The sequence below is a fragment of the Diachasma alloeum genome, unplaced genomic scaffold (assembly GCF_001412515.2).
Source record: "Diachasma alloeum isolate Michigan unplaced genomic scaffold, Dall2.0 Dall_scaffold_00177, whole genome shotgun sequence".
NCBI lineage: Eukaryota > Metazoa > Arthropoda > Insecta > Hymenoptera > Braconidae > Diachasma > Diachasma alloeum.
In genome coordinates, this window is record NW_021680343.1 from 623903 (window position 1) to 642211 (window position 18309).

Below are 18309 nucleotides of genomic sequence, written 5' to 3' on the forward strand. Positions count from 1 at the left end.
TAAAACTCTCATTGAATAGATTTAAAGCATCACTTTTTCATTTGAACGAAAAAAGAAAAAATTCTTCAACTCGTAAATTTTAGACATCTCTAATTACAGATCAGCAGAATCAGCGGAGCTCCGTAGATACCAGAATCAAGCAGCCGAGTACAGTAAACAGATCAGTGACCTCCGACGACAAGTAACGAACGAGAGATTCGATCGTGCGAGGAAAGAGGAGGAGCACAGAAGGTAAAAATAGTTAATCCAATAAAAAGGTCAATCTCACCTCCCTCAATCCACCCAATTAGCCAATTTGCTGAGAATCCACCTCCGGTCGTCCAATCAGTCCGCTTCCAACAGTCACCCAATCCTCAAGAGTTATCCTCGAGTATGACGAGGTAAATCAGCATTAAATACCATTGATTTATGTTCGCAGATCGTTGAACTCAACGCCTGAGAGTTTAAACTTCGACTTGAACGTTGTTATTTAGGATAGAGTAATTATAGGGCGATAATATTAGATTCATAACTAGGAAAAAAGCCATGGAATTATTATGGAAATGAGTAAGAACTAATTGAGATGCTGTGGGATAAATTAAATTTTTTTAACAGAATATAAAAGTTTCGTGGGAGTTTTTTTGTAAATTACTGACTGTAATTGATGTGATAATTGTTAGAATTCATCACAACATGCAGAACGAGATATATTGACCGTCCGAAATATTGAAATTGTACTCAAAACGTCTGACAGTATATCGAATTGTTCAGGGTGCCTTAAAATCTTTAAAGATTTCGGATAAAATAGAAAAATTGAGTGGAAAACTTTACACACTTAATTTTTATTTCGAAAAATCAAGGAGTTACAGCCAATTAACGAAACATCTCCCCCACTTTTCATTATTTATTGAAATAAAAAAATTCGTTTCGAACATTTTTACTCTTTTTACTCTTTTTACTCTTTGTTTCATAAAATGTAAAAGCTAATTGGAGTTTTCTCGTAAATTATTGACTGAAATTGATACGATAATGATGAGATACGCCCACCATACAGTACAACATGACTTGCGTGCACAGTCAGTGACCCCGGAGTCACCAGAGAGTCGCAGACCCCCCGAGACCCCCAGGGGAAACGTACAAAGTTCACAGTTTTGCGAGTGTACAGGGAATCATAGTAAAATGTATAAATAAATTCCAAGGTTGCATTGATGCAAACTTGAAATACATAGACTCATGAAATGATGATATTTGACGACAGATTCAGCTCCTTCAGAGGAAAACCAAGTAATTGTCAAATTAAGAGGTCCAAAACTTTGACTTGAACGTCATTAACTGGAATAAAATAATTATAGAACGATAATATTTCAGTAGCTAGGAAAAAAACCATCGAATTATCATAGCAATAATTGAGAACTAGTTCAGATGTTGCGGAATGTATCAAATTATTTGTTGGATAGAATGTAAGTTCAATTGAAATTTCTCCGTAAATAATTGATTGAAATTTATATGATAATTATTAGTGAAACAAATAGACTCGTGAAATGATGATAATTTACGACAGATAAAAAAAACATCGAATTATACTAAGAACTCATTCAGATGCTGCGAAATGCATCAAATTATTTGCTTCATAGAATGTAAAAGCTAATTGGTGTTTTCTCGTGAATTATTGACTGAAATTGATATGATAATTATTAGATACGCTCAAAATACAGTACAACACGACTTGCGTGCACTACCAGTGACCCCGGAGTCACCAGAGGGCCGCAGACCCCCGAGACCAGGACAAATGTACAAAGGTTCGCAGTTTTGCAAGTGTACAGGGAATCATAGTAAAATGTATAACTTGCATTGCTACAACTCCGAGATAAATAGACTCATGAAATGATATTTTACGACAGATTCAACTCCTTCAGGGAAAAACCATGCAATTGTCCAATTAGGAGGCCCAAAACTTTGACTTGAACGTCATTAACTGGAATAAAATAATTATAGAACGATAATATTTCAGTAGCTAGGAAAAAAACCATCGAATTATCATAGCAATAATTGAGAACTAGTTCAGATGTTGCGGAATGTATCAAATTATTTGTTGGATAGAATGTAAGTTCAATTGAAATTTCTCCGTAAATAATTGATTGAAATTTATATGATAATTATTAGTGAAACAAATAGACTCGTGAAATGATGATAATTTACGACAGATAAAAAAACCATCGAATTATACTAAGAACTCATTCAGATGCTGCGAAATGCATCAAATTATTTGCTTCATAGAATGTAAAAGCTAATTGGTGTTTTCTCGTGAATTATTGACTGAAATTGATATGATAATTATTAGATACGCTCAAAATACAGTACAACACGACTTGCGTGCACTACCAGTGACCCCGGAGTCACCAGAGGGCCGCAGACCCCCGAGACCAGGACAAATGTACAAAGGTTCGCAGTTTTGCAAGTGTACAGGGAATCATAGTAAAATGTATAACTTGCATTGCTACAACTCCGAGATAAATAGACTCATGAAATGATATTTTACGACAGATTCGACTCCTTCAGAGGAAAACCATGCAATTGTCCACTTAAGAGGCCCAAAGAACGGTGAAACCACGCACCAGACGATTTCAGTGCCGGGTAAAGGCACTTTGTGCGTTAGCACTACTCTCCAGGAGCACGAGGACAGAGAGGACCTGCAGGTGAAGATCTCTGATGTGGGAGAGGGAAACGATGATTTAGCAGTTCCTGGTCGTCCCGGGGCTGCCCCTGGAGGCACTGGAGGGGCTCAACGAGAGGTGCAGGAGGTGGAGCAGATACTCGAAGTCAGAAAGAAGAAAAAAAGTGGTAAAAAGGCCTGTGGCTGTGGGGTAGATGAGAACAATCTCCCCAATTGTCCAGGATCTGAGAAATCCCTCACTGATGGTCCCCCAGGCGACGATTCTTCGGAAAAAAAAAACGACAATGAGAAAAAATCCACTGGAATACTAGATAAATTAGGAGGAAAGTTGAAAAAAAAATTAAAAAGTGATGGAGAGACTCTAAATCATCAGAAGGAAATGACACATCATGGGGTTTTGGGAGAAGCTTCTGGGGTACATTCAGGGGGTGATAACTTGGAGGTGCTCCAGCTCACTGGGTCGAATTACGTGAGGGTGCTGACGGAGATTGAGGAGCATGTTCGAAATTTGAATGATGGAATGAAGATGATTAATTCGATCATGCAGTCGCAGAACTCGAACCTCGACGAGACGATTTATCGGAGTTTACCTGCGGACAGGATCGCGAAGAGGAGAGTGGAGACTCTTGAGGATGTAGAGGGGGATGGGAGAGGGTTTGATCCACCGAGAATGTCAACTCCGAAGAGTCCGAAGATTGATTTCAATGATAATGTTGTTGAAGTGGAAGCTAGTGGGGGTGAGCAAGAGGCAGGAGCTCCTGTTGTTGTCACCTCGAAGAAGGAGACATTGTTCGTGAGACAGAGTCCGTCCTCTGGGTGTCAACAGGTGCGACAGGTGACGATTTCGAAGACTGTGTTGGATGAGCCAGGTGAGAGGAGAGGGAGAGGGCACAAGAGTAGGATACCCACGCGTTCGTCACCATCGAGGACAGTGACATCCCCGAGGTCTGAAGAGCAACATGAGGATATTCATCTGCCCGATGACACGTCGATTCGATTCACGAGACTCTCCTTCAAGAGTCCCAGGAGGGACAGGAGTCACTCGAGCTCACGAAGGCGATCGGGCCATTCTGACAGACGACAGCCTACTGATCAGGAATCCCTGGTTTTTCATTCATTACCTGAACATTCTTATCACTCTGGCTCTAGTAGGTCGCATCGTGATGGCTCGTCAAGCCCCAGGCACAAGAGGGCTCGTCGTGATCGCCAAAGGTGGCCCTAGAAGTGCTCCATTAGTATCGAAATGAATCCGTTAATTATCAACTGAAAGGTCGATTTTTAAATTCTCAATTGTAATTTAAGACAAATATTGTAATAATTTTGTAAATGAATATCATCGTGTTGGAATAAATTCTCGAATAACTCATTTTTAATTATAGACTCGTCCTCTTGACAGGGAAATATTGAATTTCTAGCGGTTGATTTAATTTTCATATTTTAACCATTTATTACATCCTTCACTGCAATCCTTTACAGCCTCATTTTGTTCACTTAGTTCGTCACTTCACTCACTGTCATATTTAAAATCTTTTCTTTGAAATAATCATTGAATAGTTTATGATCATGTCAGTGTGTTCAAATGTCCAACACTCGAAATAACTAATTAATTACAAATAATAAAAATAAAAAGCCTCGTTTTTTCCTCATATTTTTCATTGTGGTTTTTTCCTAGACGTTCAGCTAAACTTATTTTATATATATAATATTTATATATAAAATACATGATCGAGGCTCGTCGGGGGATCCGTTGTTTACACTTAAATATTAGTAATTAGTGTTTTTTCTTCATTAATTTTTTTTACCTTTTTATTTCAATTCTTAAACATTATTCAGAGGGCTGTGCCCTTGCAGCCTATTACAGGCGTAGCCTATGTTTTCTCTTCCTATCTTTGTTTTTTTTTCAATTTTTTTCTTCTTTATTTTAAATAATTACAAAAATCTGTTTTTTTTTCTTTATCCTTGCAACTTCTACGGTCTTGTCATTAAAGCCTAGTATAATACAGACACTTGAATTAACATATTCATTTATTGATTTTTTTTTCTTGTATTTATCAGCGAAAGGAGGAAAAAACGCTCGAAGAAAATTATTCGCGCGAATGAATTTTTCTCCTCGGGACAATTTCATGCGAGCATTCTTTTACTGAATTATTCTCTGTCTGATTATAATGAAAAAAATGTCACTATGTGGATGAAATACACGCGTATGTAATTTATATACAAATATACGTTTTTATTCTTGTGAATTCACTGACTTCTCGGAATTTTTCATTTAATTGAAAATTTATCAGAGAATTATCGTGATAAATAATGGCATAAATGCAATCTACTTTCTCCATGCACATGTCAATCACTCAATATTGATTTCTCTTCATTTTAGACTCTTTTCAATAGGAGAAAACTATCATTACAATATTTTAATTTCATCGCCATCATTTCATGATGCAATTCGGGCTTTTTTCCAGTATTTTTAGAGATGATTTTTTATAATGACGAGAGATTTGATAAAAATGATAGCACACACTCTCAGATTCACTCAACCACTTGGGAAAAATGCTCAAGACAGTATTTCATGCCCTCGCACACATGTTTTATTCATTAATTTTATTTTGTTTGCAACGACTTTTCAGAATTAAGAGAAATACAATGGACATTGAATTACTCTCGTACAACAACTATCAATTATTTCGATTTTTCTTCTTCCGTTTGTAAATATAAAAACAATGAGTTTTGAATTGTTCCTTAAACTGAAACATAAACGATTCTACGATTTTTTTAATCAATTCATTGGTCTCTCTTACCACGTAGACGTCGAGAGACACGATTTAAACCTAGTTTTGGGTAATTATTCCTGCAGTGATATGAAATTCAACAATGAGTTTACTTTTCCTCACTTATTCATCTTTCTTATCAACTTCAGCATCTTTTTCTTACGAACCAAGACGAAAGAAATAAGAGAAGAAAAATGATAATTCAACAAAACATTCGATAAAAACACTTTCTGATACTAATCATTTCGTTCTGTCAAGCTAAGTTGAGAAAAAAAAATTGTTCATTAATAATAATCAAAGTTACACTAATAATCGTAATAACATTCGTAATTTTTCTTCACCAGGTTCACCTCCCCAATCGTTATTTTTTGTACACTTTTCCTAAAAGCAATGCTTCATCCTTGTTTTCACATTATTTTTTTGAGAAAATAAATACTAATATTAAATCTGAATTATCTCTCGTTTTTAATCATTATCACTGTTGTAAGACATTCTTATCGCACAAGTAATCCATTTTAACTAAACCATTGTTCATGTATCTTTTGTTAATATTCCTTCGTATTTAATTTCTCCATTGGACACTAAGAGTTAATTATTTCGTCTGTTGTTTTGTGGTTTTAATTGTTCAAGTTACAATCTAAGTTGGCAATTGTTTCTCTCTGCCCATGTAAGTTTGTAGGCCTCATTTTGTTATGGAACATTGCTGCATCTTCATTGTTATTTTTCTTTTCATTGAAATTTATCTCATTTCACTTTGACATCTTGTGGGTTAATGACCCCCAGTTCGTCGTGGGGTTTTGCCTCAATTCGTGAGGCTGTCGTACGTCTTTATCAATTACAGACCTGGCTCGAGAGGTCACCTGTTGGTGTTACTCTGATCATTCATGTCGTAGAGGACTTGTGCTATTGTCCGGGAGGACTCCACGTTGCTCAGAGCAACGCCAGCTAGGTGAGGTTCATATGCTCGGAGGTGCCTGCAAATTAATATCATTGATGTAGTTGAATTGCGATATGTTTAATTTATCCACGAGCAGTTGATGAGCAATACATATTTCACTCTAGAAATCATTTTTACAAATTCGCAGTGGATTTGCCAGTTTATTTAAACTTTTCGAGGATTAAAATTCGTTTTTTACTATTAACTGCAAAATACGAAGCTTAAAAGGGGTTGTAAAGGTGATATTTTTGAAAATGCATCCACTAGTAATTTACGATAAATACATATTTTGCTCGAGAAATCATTGTTACAAGTTCGTTTTAATTTATTCAGCTCAAAAATCAGTTTTACAACTTCATAATTGATTGTTTTGTAAATAAAAGCTTCCCAAATATCAATTACACAACAAAAAAACTATCATTTCCGAAAGTTTTGATTATTTTCATTGTTCGATCATGAAAAAGACCTATTTGGATAAAACTAAATAGTGCAAAATAAATTGTTCTCACCTTCTTCCATGTGTAGAGTATATGACTAGGTTTCTGAGAATCAGAGCTGCCGTCAGGCGAATACTTTTCGTCACAGGACCCTCATTGTCATCCTGCAAACAATCACTCCCATTGTAAAAGCCATTCACGATAATTCATTAAACAAACAATGATTTTCCCATCTGGACAAGGACAGACAGAGCAGCAGGTATGAATTGTATAACTCCTTTATGCTAATACGTGCGTAAATAGTTGGTTTTTATGTTAATGCGAATGAGTTCCAAGCATGCTGACACAGGTGGTCTAACGAAAATGAGATGTTTCCACCACGAAACCAATCGAAAAAAGCAGAACGAATGCCAATTAAATTCGAAATCCATTTTTCTTCTCAGAATCGACATTTTTATTTTATTGACAACAACCTGAGGCTATTCCAGAGAGAAAGCGATTGCATAACGAGAACAATTGGACTCTGTTCTGCTAGTTTTTGATGGATTTCATGGCCTCTTAAGCATTTGCAACATTCTGCTTTAAAATTAAAATTAGCCAGATAAATTCTGATGAAAGGCAACACAATCGATGCAGGAATTAAATGACATGCGTAGAAAGGACAGGTGACACGAAAAAAAAAACAATGATTTGAGGAAAAACGAAACGTGAACACAAGCAGCATCACGATGAAAGCATGAACATGAACGATTTTCTTTCATTTCTCTTCATTGAGTTTACCTGTTCCGGTGGAGGATTTTGCCCAGGTCGGGGAGAAGAGGAGCTCGCGATAGTCGCAGCTGGCTTGGTCGGCCTTTGCTGCATTACCATAGAGAAGAAATACCAGTGTTAAGAATGTATTCATTGTCCAATTTGTTTAAAAAAAAAATAGAAAGTAGGTAGCAGTGACTCTTCCATTTCTATACAAGTTAATATAACCAGTTGGGGATGCCTAACCGATGTTAGTTTCAGAAGGAAAATAAGATAATTACGAAACAATTTTTATTTCAGGGAAATTGCTGTAATTTAATTAAACATTAGTGTTCTATTCTGGGTAGATTGAGGCTGTAGTGAAGTGGTTTGTGATAATCTCCTAATTTTTGTTACATCTTTTTGAATACCTCTACAATATTCGGCCATTATTTTTCGATTCATCGGTATTTTGTTGAATGAAAAAGATATTAATCTTGATGATTAAAATAAAAAAAAGTATTTTTACGAAAACTTTTTAGTCTCTCATCGATTCAAAAATGGAATTTTCTCTTCCAACAAGTTAAGGATGTTCGACACCCTTTCTGCCAAAATTCACGCTTTTTTAATTTTTCTGGCAAACTTATGATGGAATTGACGTGAAAAAATATAACGTTTTTGCGTTTTGTCATTATTTAATGACTGACGAAATTTTAAGGTGGTGCGAACATTTTCCTGCGTTTTCTCTAAACTTTTAAAAAGAATCACAAAACTGTAGAAAAAACGCATGAAAATTATCGCACCACTACGCAACTTCGTGAGCCATTAAAGAATGACAAACCACAAAATCGTTATATTTTTTCACGTCACTCCCATCGATAATTTGCCAGAAAAATGAAAACAACGTCAATTTTGGCTAAAAGGGTGTCGAACATCCTTAATGATTCACTCAATTTCCCTCCAACTACTTCACCACAGTCCCCTGCCCCCTCCCCCCCCTCAAAATCCCCCAAAAACTCACCATCAACTCCTTAGGATTGACAAACTCGAGGGCATGTCTCTTGATCGCATGGAGGGCAGCATTGGGGGCATACCCAGGATGATGAGGAGTTGATGCAGTGGTACTAGCCACCTCTGTCTTCCCAGCAGCAGTGAGTTGTTTCCTCCTCTGGCTCATGCTCTCAGCATTGCAATGTCTATCATACAAGTGGGTCATCAAGGAGAACCTCCTCCTCTTGAGGCCATCGCAGCTGGCCCACAAACAAAGAATTTCCTCAGGCCCAGTGGGACAATGAGCCTCACAAACATGAAGATAAACCTCATGAGAGGTCTTGAACTGCTTCAAACACCCCCTCCACTCGCAGAGATAAGCATTAGGATCAATCTTAATAGTAAATGTCTTGGTTTCAGAATTAACGAGATTGCTAGTCGATGGTTTGTTCTCCGGCTCTGTGGAGGTGCTCGTCGACGTGCTGACGGCCTTCACAATCTTCACTTGTTGCTTGCCCCCGCCATGAGTGGCAGCAGCTTGATGAGGAGTAGTTGGCCTAGTAGGTGGTGGCGTTGAAGCTGGCGTTGGAGTCACCACCCTCGAGGGTACACTACTCGTTATAGGACACTGTTGAGCCATCGTTGGTATGGTAACAGTGACAGTTCCCTGATTGCTCTGTGCAACAGAGCTATTAACAATAATTGAAGCCTGCTGCAGTCCAGTTGATGCTGACGCAAGTGGTGGAGGAATAGCTCCAATTGAACTCTGAATCATGGGTCTTGGGACCTGTGTTACCAACACCTGCGGTCCCTGAGGGGTCATAGCAACCATCTTCTGAGGTGCCTGTTGAGCTGCTGATTGTGGCTGCAGAATAATTATCGTCTTGGCACCAGTCCCCTGCTGCTGGGTTGTCTGTGCCACCAGTACTGTTTGTGCTTGGCCCTGAACTAAAGCCGTTTGTGATTGTGCTAGTACGTAATTCTGGCCTGGTACACCACCAGACACGACGTATTGCAGCTGTCCACCAACTCCCTGTTGGAGAAGTACCTGGGGCTGCGAGGGATTAGGTCTTGCCTTCAACTGTCCACCTGGAATTATCATCTGATTGTTCTGAATGGCTTGTTGCACTACTATCTGCCTTGGAGCTGTCATGATCAACGGCTGGGGCTGGGGAATAGTTTCAACCTGATTGTTGATGAACGCTCTGGCCAGTGGCTCTTCCTTTATCACTGGGGGCATTGGCTCCTCCTTGATCACTGGGGCCTCCTCCAGGTCTGTCTCATCCTCTATGCAATCCGCTGCCAGAGCTGCGTACAAATTGGCCGCTGTCGATGACACCTTCACTTCATTGTCTTTGTCGTCCTCCTGGTCTTCGGATTTTATGCTGGATACTGTGGACTCTGCTGTTGTGTCGGTGGGCTCTGGGGACGTTGTGCCGTTTGAATATTTTGGCTTTTTCAGCTCGAGCTCGTCAGAGTCTGTTGACGTTCTCTTCATGCCTCTGGGGGGCTCTATCAGGGCATTGTCTGACACCTCTGGCTGGATCACACTGTTCTCCTCTGGTTCCTGCTTTATTTTCACCTCTGGGGGGTCCTTCAGGGCCTTCTTTATGTGATTCTCGACTAAATCTTTTCCTTTTTCGTTTATGGAGTTCTTACCCAGGACTCCGTTCACTACTACTTCCTTATCGACTTTTCGCTCGAGGAGGTCTGCCAGCATCAGGGGTTTTTCCTTTGTGCTTATGCCTGATGAGTCCTTGGAGGAGCCGTCGTCCTGGGCGTCTATGTCTAGACTACTGGGGGCACCGTTCAGGAGGATCCCTTCGAAACTTGTCAGGGAGTTCTCCTCCTCTGCACCCACTCCTGAGCAGTCCCTGCTGCCTCCTATTCCACTGGAGGAGGCCAGGGAATTATTTGTGGAGTCTGAGTCTTCGGCTAGAGGGGTGGATATTGTTCGCTGATTCTGCTTGTTGGCGATGCCCAGGGGTCTTATCACTTTCATTGTTGTTGTTATGTGGTTCTCGGTCATTGTTGATATTGGGGTTGTTGAGGTCGTGGGGATTGCTGGGTGGGAGTCATTGTCGTTTAATTCAGTCTGAAACAGAGATCGATGAGTTTAGTGGGGATGGGGTGAGGACATTGTCAACAATTGTATCCTGGCATTTTCTGTGACTGCTAATCTCATTATGCAATCATCTCGACAACAATTGATTTTATAAGAAAATGTAAAAACAATTTTTTTTTAACTGCTGACATTTTTAAGATAAAACGTCTTCTCATTTTCTATAAAATTGCTTATGAGAAATGTAAAAAACTGACTTGTTCGCAAGTGAAATTAAATGTTTCTTAAGCATGCATTAGTAAATAAAATTATGCATTCATCTCTTAATAGTTGATTTGAAATTGAATTGAAGTCTATTTACCTTTTCAATATTATTAGCAACAATTATCTTGGCGCCATTCAGCCTCTGAATTTTCCTCCCAGATGTTGCAGCATTTGACACATTCTTCTGCTTCGAATTAACAGGAGCTTTGATAACCGGTGCTGGACTGGCTGGAGTGGCAGCAGGAGCAGCTGGCTGAACTCCACTCACCAATTGCTGCTGCAGTAGCCTCTGCTGCTGCTGTCTCTGAGCAACCTACCAGAAATACCAAATGAATAATCTCATCCTTCACGAACCCCTGCACCTCATGCCAATTAGTATTTTCAAAAACCGCTCAGTGCCCTAATCATTTTAATTCAATATCATAAACAAAATTCCATTAATCTGTTAATATAAACTCCTCAAATCCTCATTTGAATATTTTCTCAATAATCTGGAAGAGGGACTCCACAGGAGAGGGGTAGATCAGGATGTAGAAGGACGAGAGAACAGGGAAAAACGAGATGAAAAGTTTAAAAATAAACTCAAACGATAAAACAAGAGCAAACAAAATAATGAAAACGTGAAAAGCAAAAACTACGAACAGAAATTCAAGGCAACAGAACAAATTACGTTTACTTGTCTTAATCTAACGAAAATAATAGAACAGATGAGAGATACTGGAGACCCCTGGAGCTGTATAAATGATAATAATTGTCCTGGGCATGCTAAATCACACGCTTAAACTGTAAATAAAAGTCATTAAATCACTCTCTTTCTCTCTCTCTCTTTCTGGTATTGCTTATCTCTCCCTTCCTCCGGTTAATGAACAACAATGATACCTGGTTGCTTGTTGTTAGCTGATTGGCACTGATGCTGGATGCGATGCTAGCAGGAGTATTTGTTACGCAGGCAATCGGGGTAGACACACAAGTGACAGCGGCACTGGGCATGCAGTCACCGCTGACCGTTACCTTTGTTGCCAATAGGCTTTTTATTATTGAACTCGATGGTGGACCAGTGCGTGATTCCTCTTTAATCACTTGAGTATGTTGATTCTGTTGATTTGTTTGCTGGTGCTGTTGCTGATTGGTTTGTGAACCTGTTGCTAGGAGGGCCTGGCTCAAGTGCGGGTGCGCCACTGACACCTGATTTACACGGCAATCACAGAACAAAAAAAAATACCAAATGCTCAAGGAGGAAAAACTAGCAATACGATCACGATGATGTCAGGAAGCTGATTACGAGTATCCAAGTACTTCGACTATTTTCTTGATTCTTTTTGACATTTGTGATTTTCCGTACGAGACTTATTTTTAATTTTTTTAATTTGTTTTTTTATTTTATTATTGGAACTTTTGAAAGTCTTTTTTTGATGAATTCATGAAAAATTAAAAGGTACTATTCTTCAAAATTTTTTCAACATTCGGAGTTGAATTTCGAGACGAAAATCTTCCATTTGAGATGTACAAAATAATATGAAAATTACTATCACTGGAAGTTATCCAAAAACAATCAATTTCCTACCCTAAAAATTATTATTTCATATTTTTAATGAATTGATTCAAATTTTAAATATTCTTGAGTCTATTTTATGGGAAAAAAATAATTTCCAGAATTTCAAATAATTCGGATTATTTATCTGCAACAACAGAATGTTTAAAAATGAGTAATCTACTTAAAAGATGTCATCAGCTGCAATTGACCGGAAAAAAAATGTTTTTAAATTGAATAATAAAAACTTTACACAGTACTTGGATACCCCTAGGATTTTTCAAAACTACTGCAATGATATGATAACACAGATGGGTCAAATGACTACGAAAATTAGATGATCCACCACCTCGAGGATTAAGGAATTCGTTCCAGTCAAAGAGAAGCATAACTTCCCCTCAAACCAAAACACATTGAAATAATTAATCAAGAAATGTGGGCAGAGGCCGAGCGTCTATGTTGATACCATCATGTTCCCTAAAATCTTTTGTTCCTCCAGATATCACTTCTTCATCCATGCAAAGCGTGACGAAAGAAAAAAAAAAAGGACAATTCCAAGGGGGAATGGACCCCTCGAAGGAGAACAAAAATAAATTGATGATTAAAAATAATTAATGAAAAAAAAAAAAATTCAAAATTAAGATTTGAAGGTCATGAATAATCGTGTGACGTTACAGAGAGCACTAGGACTCGGACCCACCTGACTTTTAGAGTCAACCTTGGTGACTGGATTCTGGGTTTGTATTGGAAGATTTGTGGTTGGTTTTGGTGGAGCTGACAAGTGGGCTTTTAGTATAGGTGAGGCTGGTGTTGATTGAGAATTTTGGGATAATTCAGGGCCTGTGCTATCGGGATTTGGACTTGTGGGTGTTGTGACTGTACGCTGTTGTACGGCAAGCACCTTTACTGGAGTTGAATTAACTGTTGTCGTTGTTGTTGCATTCTGGCTTGTATTTTGGCTCGGAAGTGTTGCACTCGTTGTTGTTGAACGGACACGTATACCCTCGTAGTACTGTGTACCCGTTGTTTCACCTTTTACTGGATTTGGACCAATTGTACCACCAAATACAGATCTGTCAACAGAGATAATCCACAAATTATTATCCACAAATTGACGAAATTCCCAAACTTATTTGTGGAGCTAAAAAACAAATACACTGTTGAAATTTTTTTAAATTTTTCATCGAATTTAATTAGCACTGAAATTTCAAGGAATTTCGCCATTGAAAATTCAGGATTTCAAATTATTATCACCTCAAATTGACGAAATTCACAAACTTATTTGTGGAGCTAAAAAAGATATACACTGTTTAAATTTTTTTATAATTTTTATCGAATTTAATTAGCATTTTTCCGAAATTTCAAGGAAATTCGTCATTAAAAATTCAGGATTTCGGAGAAAAATCAAAGAGAATGGTCAGTTTCAGTTCCATTTTTCCCTGAAAATTCAATGTAATTTGGCACTGAATATTCATATTAAACTGGAAATTCAAATGAATTAAAGAATTCTCGTCGTTATGCTGCTCAAAATTCTGGAATTTTACAAAATTTTCAGTGAAACCCTAAATCCCATGATTTTTCTCCCCTAAATCGCATTCAGTGTAACTGTCCTGAAAATTAATTTGTCCTGTGCATGAAATTTCATTTTTTTTCTACCAGTGTATATCAGAAAAACATATCTATCAGAAAGTCACAAGGGTCAGAACGGAATATTCAATGGTCTCCCCAAAAAATATTCTTACTATTGCATTCATCTCGACTCCATTTGATTTTAGAATGAAACATCAATAACTTTTTTCGACCTAATAAAATGTCCAACACAAAAAGTCCTGCAATTTTCTCTAGAATTGTTCATAGCAAAATGTAAAAAACCGACAGTTCTCAATTCAGACCTAATCTTCACTCAATGATCTTCAATGACGCAATCATTCACAAACGTATTCTCGCACCCAAAAATTCCAAAAACGATAAATCTCCCTCTTACCTCACACAACGTGGAAAATGCAGTGGAGCAATGACCCCCCTCCTCCCAATTTTCGTGCAGCACCCAAGATACTTCTTGTACAACTCCTCCTGCTCAATCTTCCCCCCAGGGGCGAGTTCGAAAGTGGCCCTGAGCCAGCCCAAAGCAAACTGTTCATTCTCCTGAATGATCTGCTGATGTGCATGCTGCTGCTGCAGGGAATTGGCAGCCTCCACACTAGCCTTGCTGTTCCCCTTGCCGCCAACAGAAGAAGGAGTTGCAGGTGTAGAGGGTCTCGAAGGTGCTGGACTAGTAGCAGGTGCAGCAGTAGCACCACCACCACCCCCACCAGGAGCAGCAGCAGCAGCAGTAACCACAGTGCTACTAGCAACAGTAGCAACACTCGAAGTAGTGACAGTAGCCACTGACGTAGTATTAACCGAAGTAACCGTACTACTGATAGTCGTCGTCTGCTGTCCCCCACCAGCACTTGAACTTGGCACCGCTACCGTCGAGACAGTCTCCACAACTCTCATAAGTATACACGCTTTAGGTCCATAACTCTGCGCCTCAACAGTAACAAGAGCCACCAGAGTGTCAATGGCTCCACGTACCCGAGCAATGCTGGTACAAGGTCTCTCCCCCAGCGATGTCAACGCATAAAGACACTCCAACGTATAAACCAACAGTGCAATATCGCTGAGGGCCAAAAATCTGCATATCAACTCATAAACACTGTCTGTCAATCCATAAGTTACAATTTCCTCGTTACTATCATGCTGGCTGATTTTATTGAGCACTTCTAAACACGATATCACGATAAAACGATCAGACGAATTAATACCATTAGCTATACACGTTAATACACAGTCAGTTAATCTCTCACCGGCCTCCTTGAGAATCATTTCGTTGGATATATTACCGAGTATGTCGAAGCCAAGCTGATGGAGATTGCTCCATCGTGCTCTGACACAGAGTAAAACAAAGCGTAGAAAGCAACGATTTCTGCCCAGTACAGCGGCATTCTCAGGTGTAAAACTTAGATTACGGAGGATTGAGGCTATCTGGAGGACACGTTGGCCGTACGGGTCCTGTGTACCCAGGGTTCTGCCCACGCAGAACAGATCCTTGTCCTCGTCCTCGAATTTAATCGAGTTTTGATTTTGATCGGTGAAGGCGTCGTCATCTGCAATACTCGCTGGTGTCTCCAGACGAGGACTGTCTTCTGGCTGTTGTTCAATCTCCATTGGTGTCTCCTCGGGGCTTTGATCACTCGATTTTTTCGACTTCTTGTCCCTCTCGCGCTCCAAAAATTTTCTACGCGAAAATGTGTTCAAATCGGTTGTCGGCTTCTTCATGAAAGTCTTCTCATTCGTGAGATCCAGAACTTCTGGGGAGTCGAGAACGTCCGACCAGAAGGAGTTTATTGAGTAGTTGCGGACGCGAGAGTATACTTCGATGAAGAGCTGTCTGGTGCCGGGGGAGTCGAAGACACCAGCGTGCGCCAGGAGGATGTTTATTAGACGTGGATATTTGTCGAGACGGAGGGTGTGTTTGCCCTCGTTTGACAGCAGTGTGCAAACGTTTATCGCAAAGTCTTGCTCGTTGGGGAGGGGCGAGAGGAGGGAGAGGGCGAGCTTGTCGTAGTTTGATGGCTTGTAGAGATTTGATGAGAGGCCATTGTATTCTCGGAGAGATTCTACACATAAAAGTTTTTTTTTGTTTTTTTTTTGTGCATTGTTCGAGCTTCTGTGGGGATTGAAAAACTTTGGAGTTATCCGCCATTTGAGGGCTATTTAGAAGTCTTCACTGGGTCTTGGGACCCATTAGACAGTATGACGGAATATGGGAATAACTAGGGGAAATCGCGGACCCGATCGATTTTCCCGTACAACCACGAAAAAACACTTCATTTTTTCGTGTTTTTACCTTCAAAATGCTCCTTGCCCCGTAGTTTTGATAAGATTTTAGCTTTTTTTCGTTTAAATGTTTGTTACACTCCGAAGAATAAAGTTAAGCATCCGTTTTACTTTATTCGCAATCGATCATGAATAAATGAATTTTAGATTTGAATAAATGAATTTGAGTTGAGTTAAATTTATGAAATTCAAAATTCTTTTATTCATGATCTGTTGCGGATAAAGTAAAACGGATGCTTGACTTTATTATTTGGCGTGCAACGAATATTAAAAAAAAAAGATAGAATCGTATCAAAACTACGGCGCAAGGAGCATTTTGAAAATAAAAACAGGAAAAAATGAAGTTTTTCGTGGTTATACGGGGCAAAATTGAAAGGTGAAATGGTTGATCTATTGGGGGGTATCCATCTACTGATAGCATTACCCTACTTTCAAGTAATTTCACTATTTGAGCTTTGTGAACTTTGACTTCAAATTGGAAACCCTTCTTGCAAAAAAAATCGTGAATAATGAGTTTTCGAGTGGAACTTGAAAGACTCTTCAACCAAAACTATTTTTTCAACGTCTACAGACCGACAAACACTCAGAGAAAAATCGACATAAGATCACAAAAATCATTTCTTGAGCGAAAAACATCGCCTACATTTGATCAGTTTATGGTAGGTTTCAGACAAGAAATCGGTGCTCTTCGGGCTGAGGAGGACGTTACTGAATGAAAAGGTGGTCTTTTTTTGAAATGAAATAATATTCCTTAAAAGACTAGAATAGTTTGACAGAAGGAAAAGAAGATATTGCTTCCCTTCGAACTCTTGAGCGTAAGCGACGGTTATATTTTTTTAATATCTGTAGGTTTTCCTCTGCATAAACTCTCTATTCATTCAATATGAAACTCTCTGATTCACGATTCACTGAATCGAAGTTTTTAATATTTTCAGTCATTCCCTCACCTTCTGCCCCGAAAAAACCGATTTCATGTGGCAAGAAATTCTCACTTTATCATAAAATGTTCACGTTCAAATCCCGAACACTTCACCGAAATCTGACATTGTCTGACCCTCCTCTAATCATCCAGAATTCTTATCCCAATCAATTTCTCCTCAAGAGATGAGATATTTGTCCCAAGAAATTATTTTTGTGATATTAAATTTCTCTCAGCGCATCACGCCTTCCACCAAGACCTGTAAAACCGACTTGTGCAACATTACATTATCAGCAAAACCAATCGACAAACCTGCGACATTATGCTGGTTATGATTGTAAGTGAGTGGAACCGAGTGCAGTGACCTGGCAGACCACTTTCTATGCCTCGAGTCCTCGTCATCGTCATCCCCCTGATGTCCATCCTCCCCGAGGAAGTGGACCTTCTCGTACCTATCGAGATACCTGAAACAAGCAACAATTCATAGCCAACTGAAACAGCCGCACTGACGAGCACGGCACAACCGTTCGACTGCACCTCCAAGTCAAGAATGACCGGTTAACATGGCAAAGAACTTTTGACTCAGGGTTCACCACGTGACTCTGTGGCGTGTGTCGCGACGCCGCCTGTGCCGCCAGCATGAATGAAAACAGGGGGGCGAGGGGGAGGGGTCGTAGTAGTAACGTACGTGAATGTGCCGTGAGATACAGCAGGAGGAGGAGGGAGGGCGGGAGGGAGACGATTGGACTGAAAGGTGGAGGGAGGAAGCTACTACCGCGACGCTTCCACGCTGCTTCACTCTTGCCACAACTCGGATCATTCACCCTCAACTCTCAAGGTCGAAGTGAGGTATGTTGAGACAATGGACCGGAGTGACCCACGGGATAGATCATTCGATTATTATTAGACGGCCATTTGGGGGAGGGTTGGTTTTCTTACCTGAGGTATATTTGCTTGAGTCCGACACCGCTGTTGACACAGCCTGGTGGTAGGTAGAACTGCTCGCACAGGAGAGACCACTCGTTTCTCGTATTCACCTGGAATCATAAAGGGGTCAGTTGGGGTTTTAGCGGAGTCGCAAAAAGTGATATATCAGGTCGGTGTGGGTACACTCGGAGATGAAGAATATTTTTGTGA

At 39.5% G+C, this 18309-nt stretch overlaps 2 protein-coding genes across 9 annotated transcripts in view; one reads left to right on the top strand and one right to left on the bottom strand.

Moving 5' to 3' along the window:
- Nucleotides 1–4044, top strand: part of LOC107037524 (centrosomal protein of 135 kDa) — a 29886-nt gene extending 25842 nt beyond the window's left edge. For 3 of the 4 annotated variants that reach the window (XM_015256119.2, XM_015256129.2, XM_015256137.2), the window contains 2 exons: nucleotides 100–231; nucleotides 419–863. In XM_015256119.2, coding sequence (XP_015111605.1) covers nucleotides 100–231; nucleotides 419–473 — 187 coding nt within the window. In that variant the 3' untranslated portion in view covers nucleotides 474–863. Of the gene's footprint in view, nucleotides 1–99; nucleotides 232–290; nucleotides 381–418; nucleotides 864–1677; nucleotides 1779–2523 lie in introns of those variants that run through there. The other variant, XM_015256146.2, reaches the window with a different exon arrangement.
- A 31-nt stretch (nucleotides 4045–4075) lies between these two features.
- Nucleotides 4076–18309, bottom strand: part of LOC107037498 (AT-rich interactive domain-containing protein 2) — a 28325-nt gene continuing 14091 nt past the window's right edge. Inside the window, exons 3-12 of one of the 5 annotated variants that reach the window (XM_015256087.1) lie at nucleotides 18112–18209; nucleotides 17485–17636; nucleotides 14356–16033; nucleotides 13273–13444; nucleotides 11720–12025; nucleotides 10938–11153; nucleotides 8546–10609; nucleotides 7576–7653; nucleotides 6868–6959; nucleotides 4076–6395 (exon numbers count right to left, since the gene is read on the bottom strand). In XM_015256087.1, the coding sequence (XP_015111573.1) occupies nucleotides 6278–6395; nucleotides 6868–6959; nucleotides 7576–7653; nucleotides 8546–10609; nucleotides 10938–11153; nucleotides 11720–12025; nucleotides 13273–13444; nucleotides 14356–16033; nucleotides 17485–17636; nucleotides 18112–18209 (4974 nt within the window). In that variant the 3' untranslated portion in view covers nucleotides 4076–6277. Of the gene's footprint in view, nucleotides 6396–6867; nucleotides 6960–7575; nucleotides 7654–8545; nucleotides 10610–10937; nucleotides 11154–11719; nucleotides 12026–13071; nucleotides 13445–14355; nucleotides 16034–17484; nucleotides 17637–18111; nucleotides 18210–18309 lie in introns of all 5 variants that reach the window. The other 4 variants (XM_015256078.1, XM_015256070.1, XM_015256104.1 and 1 more) reach the window with 4 other exon arrangements.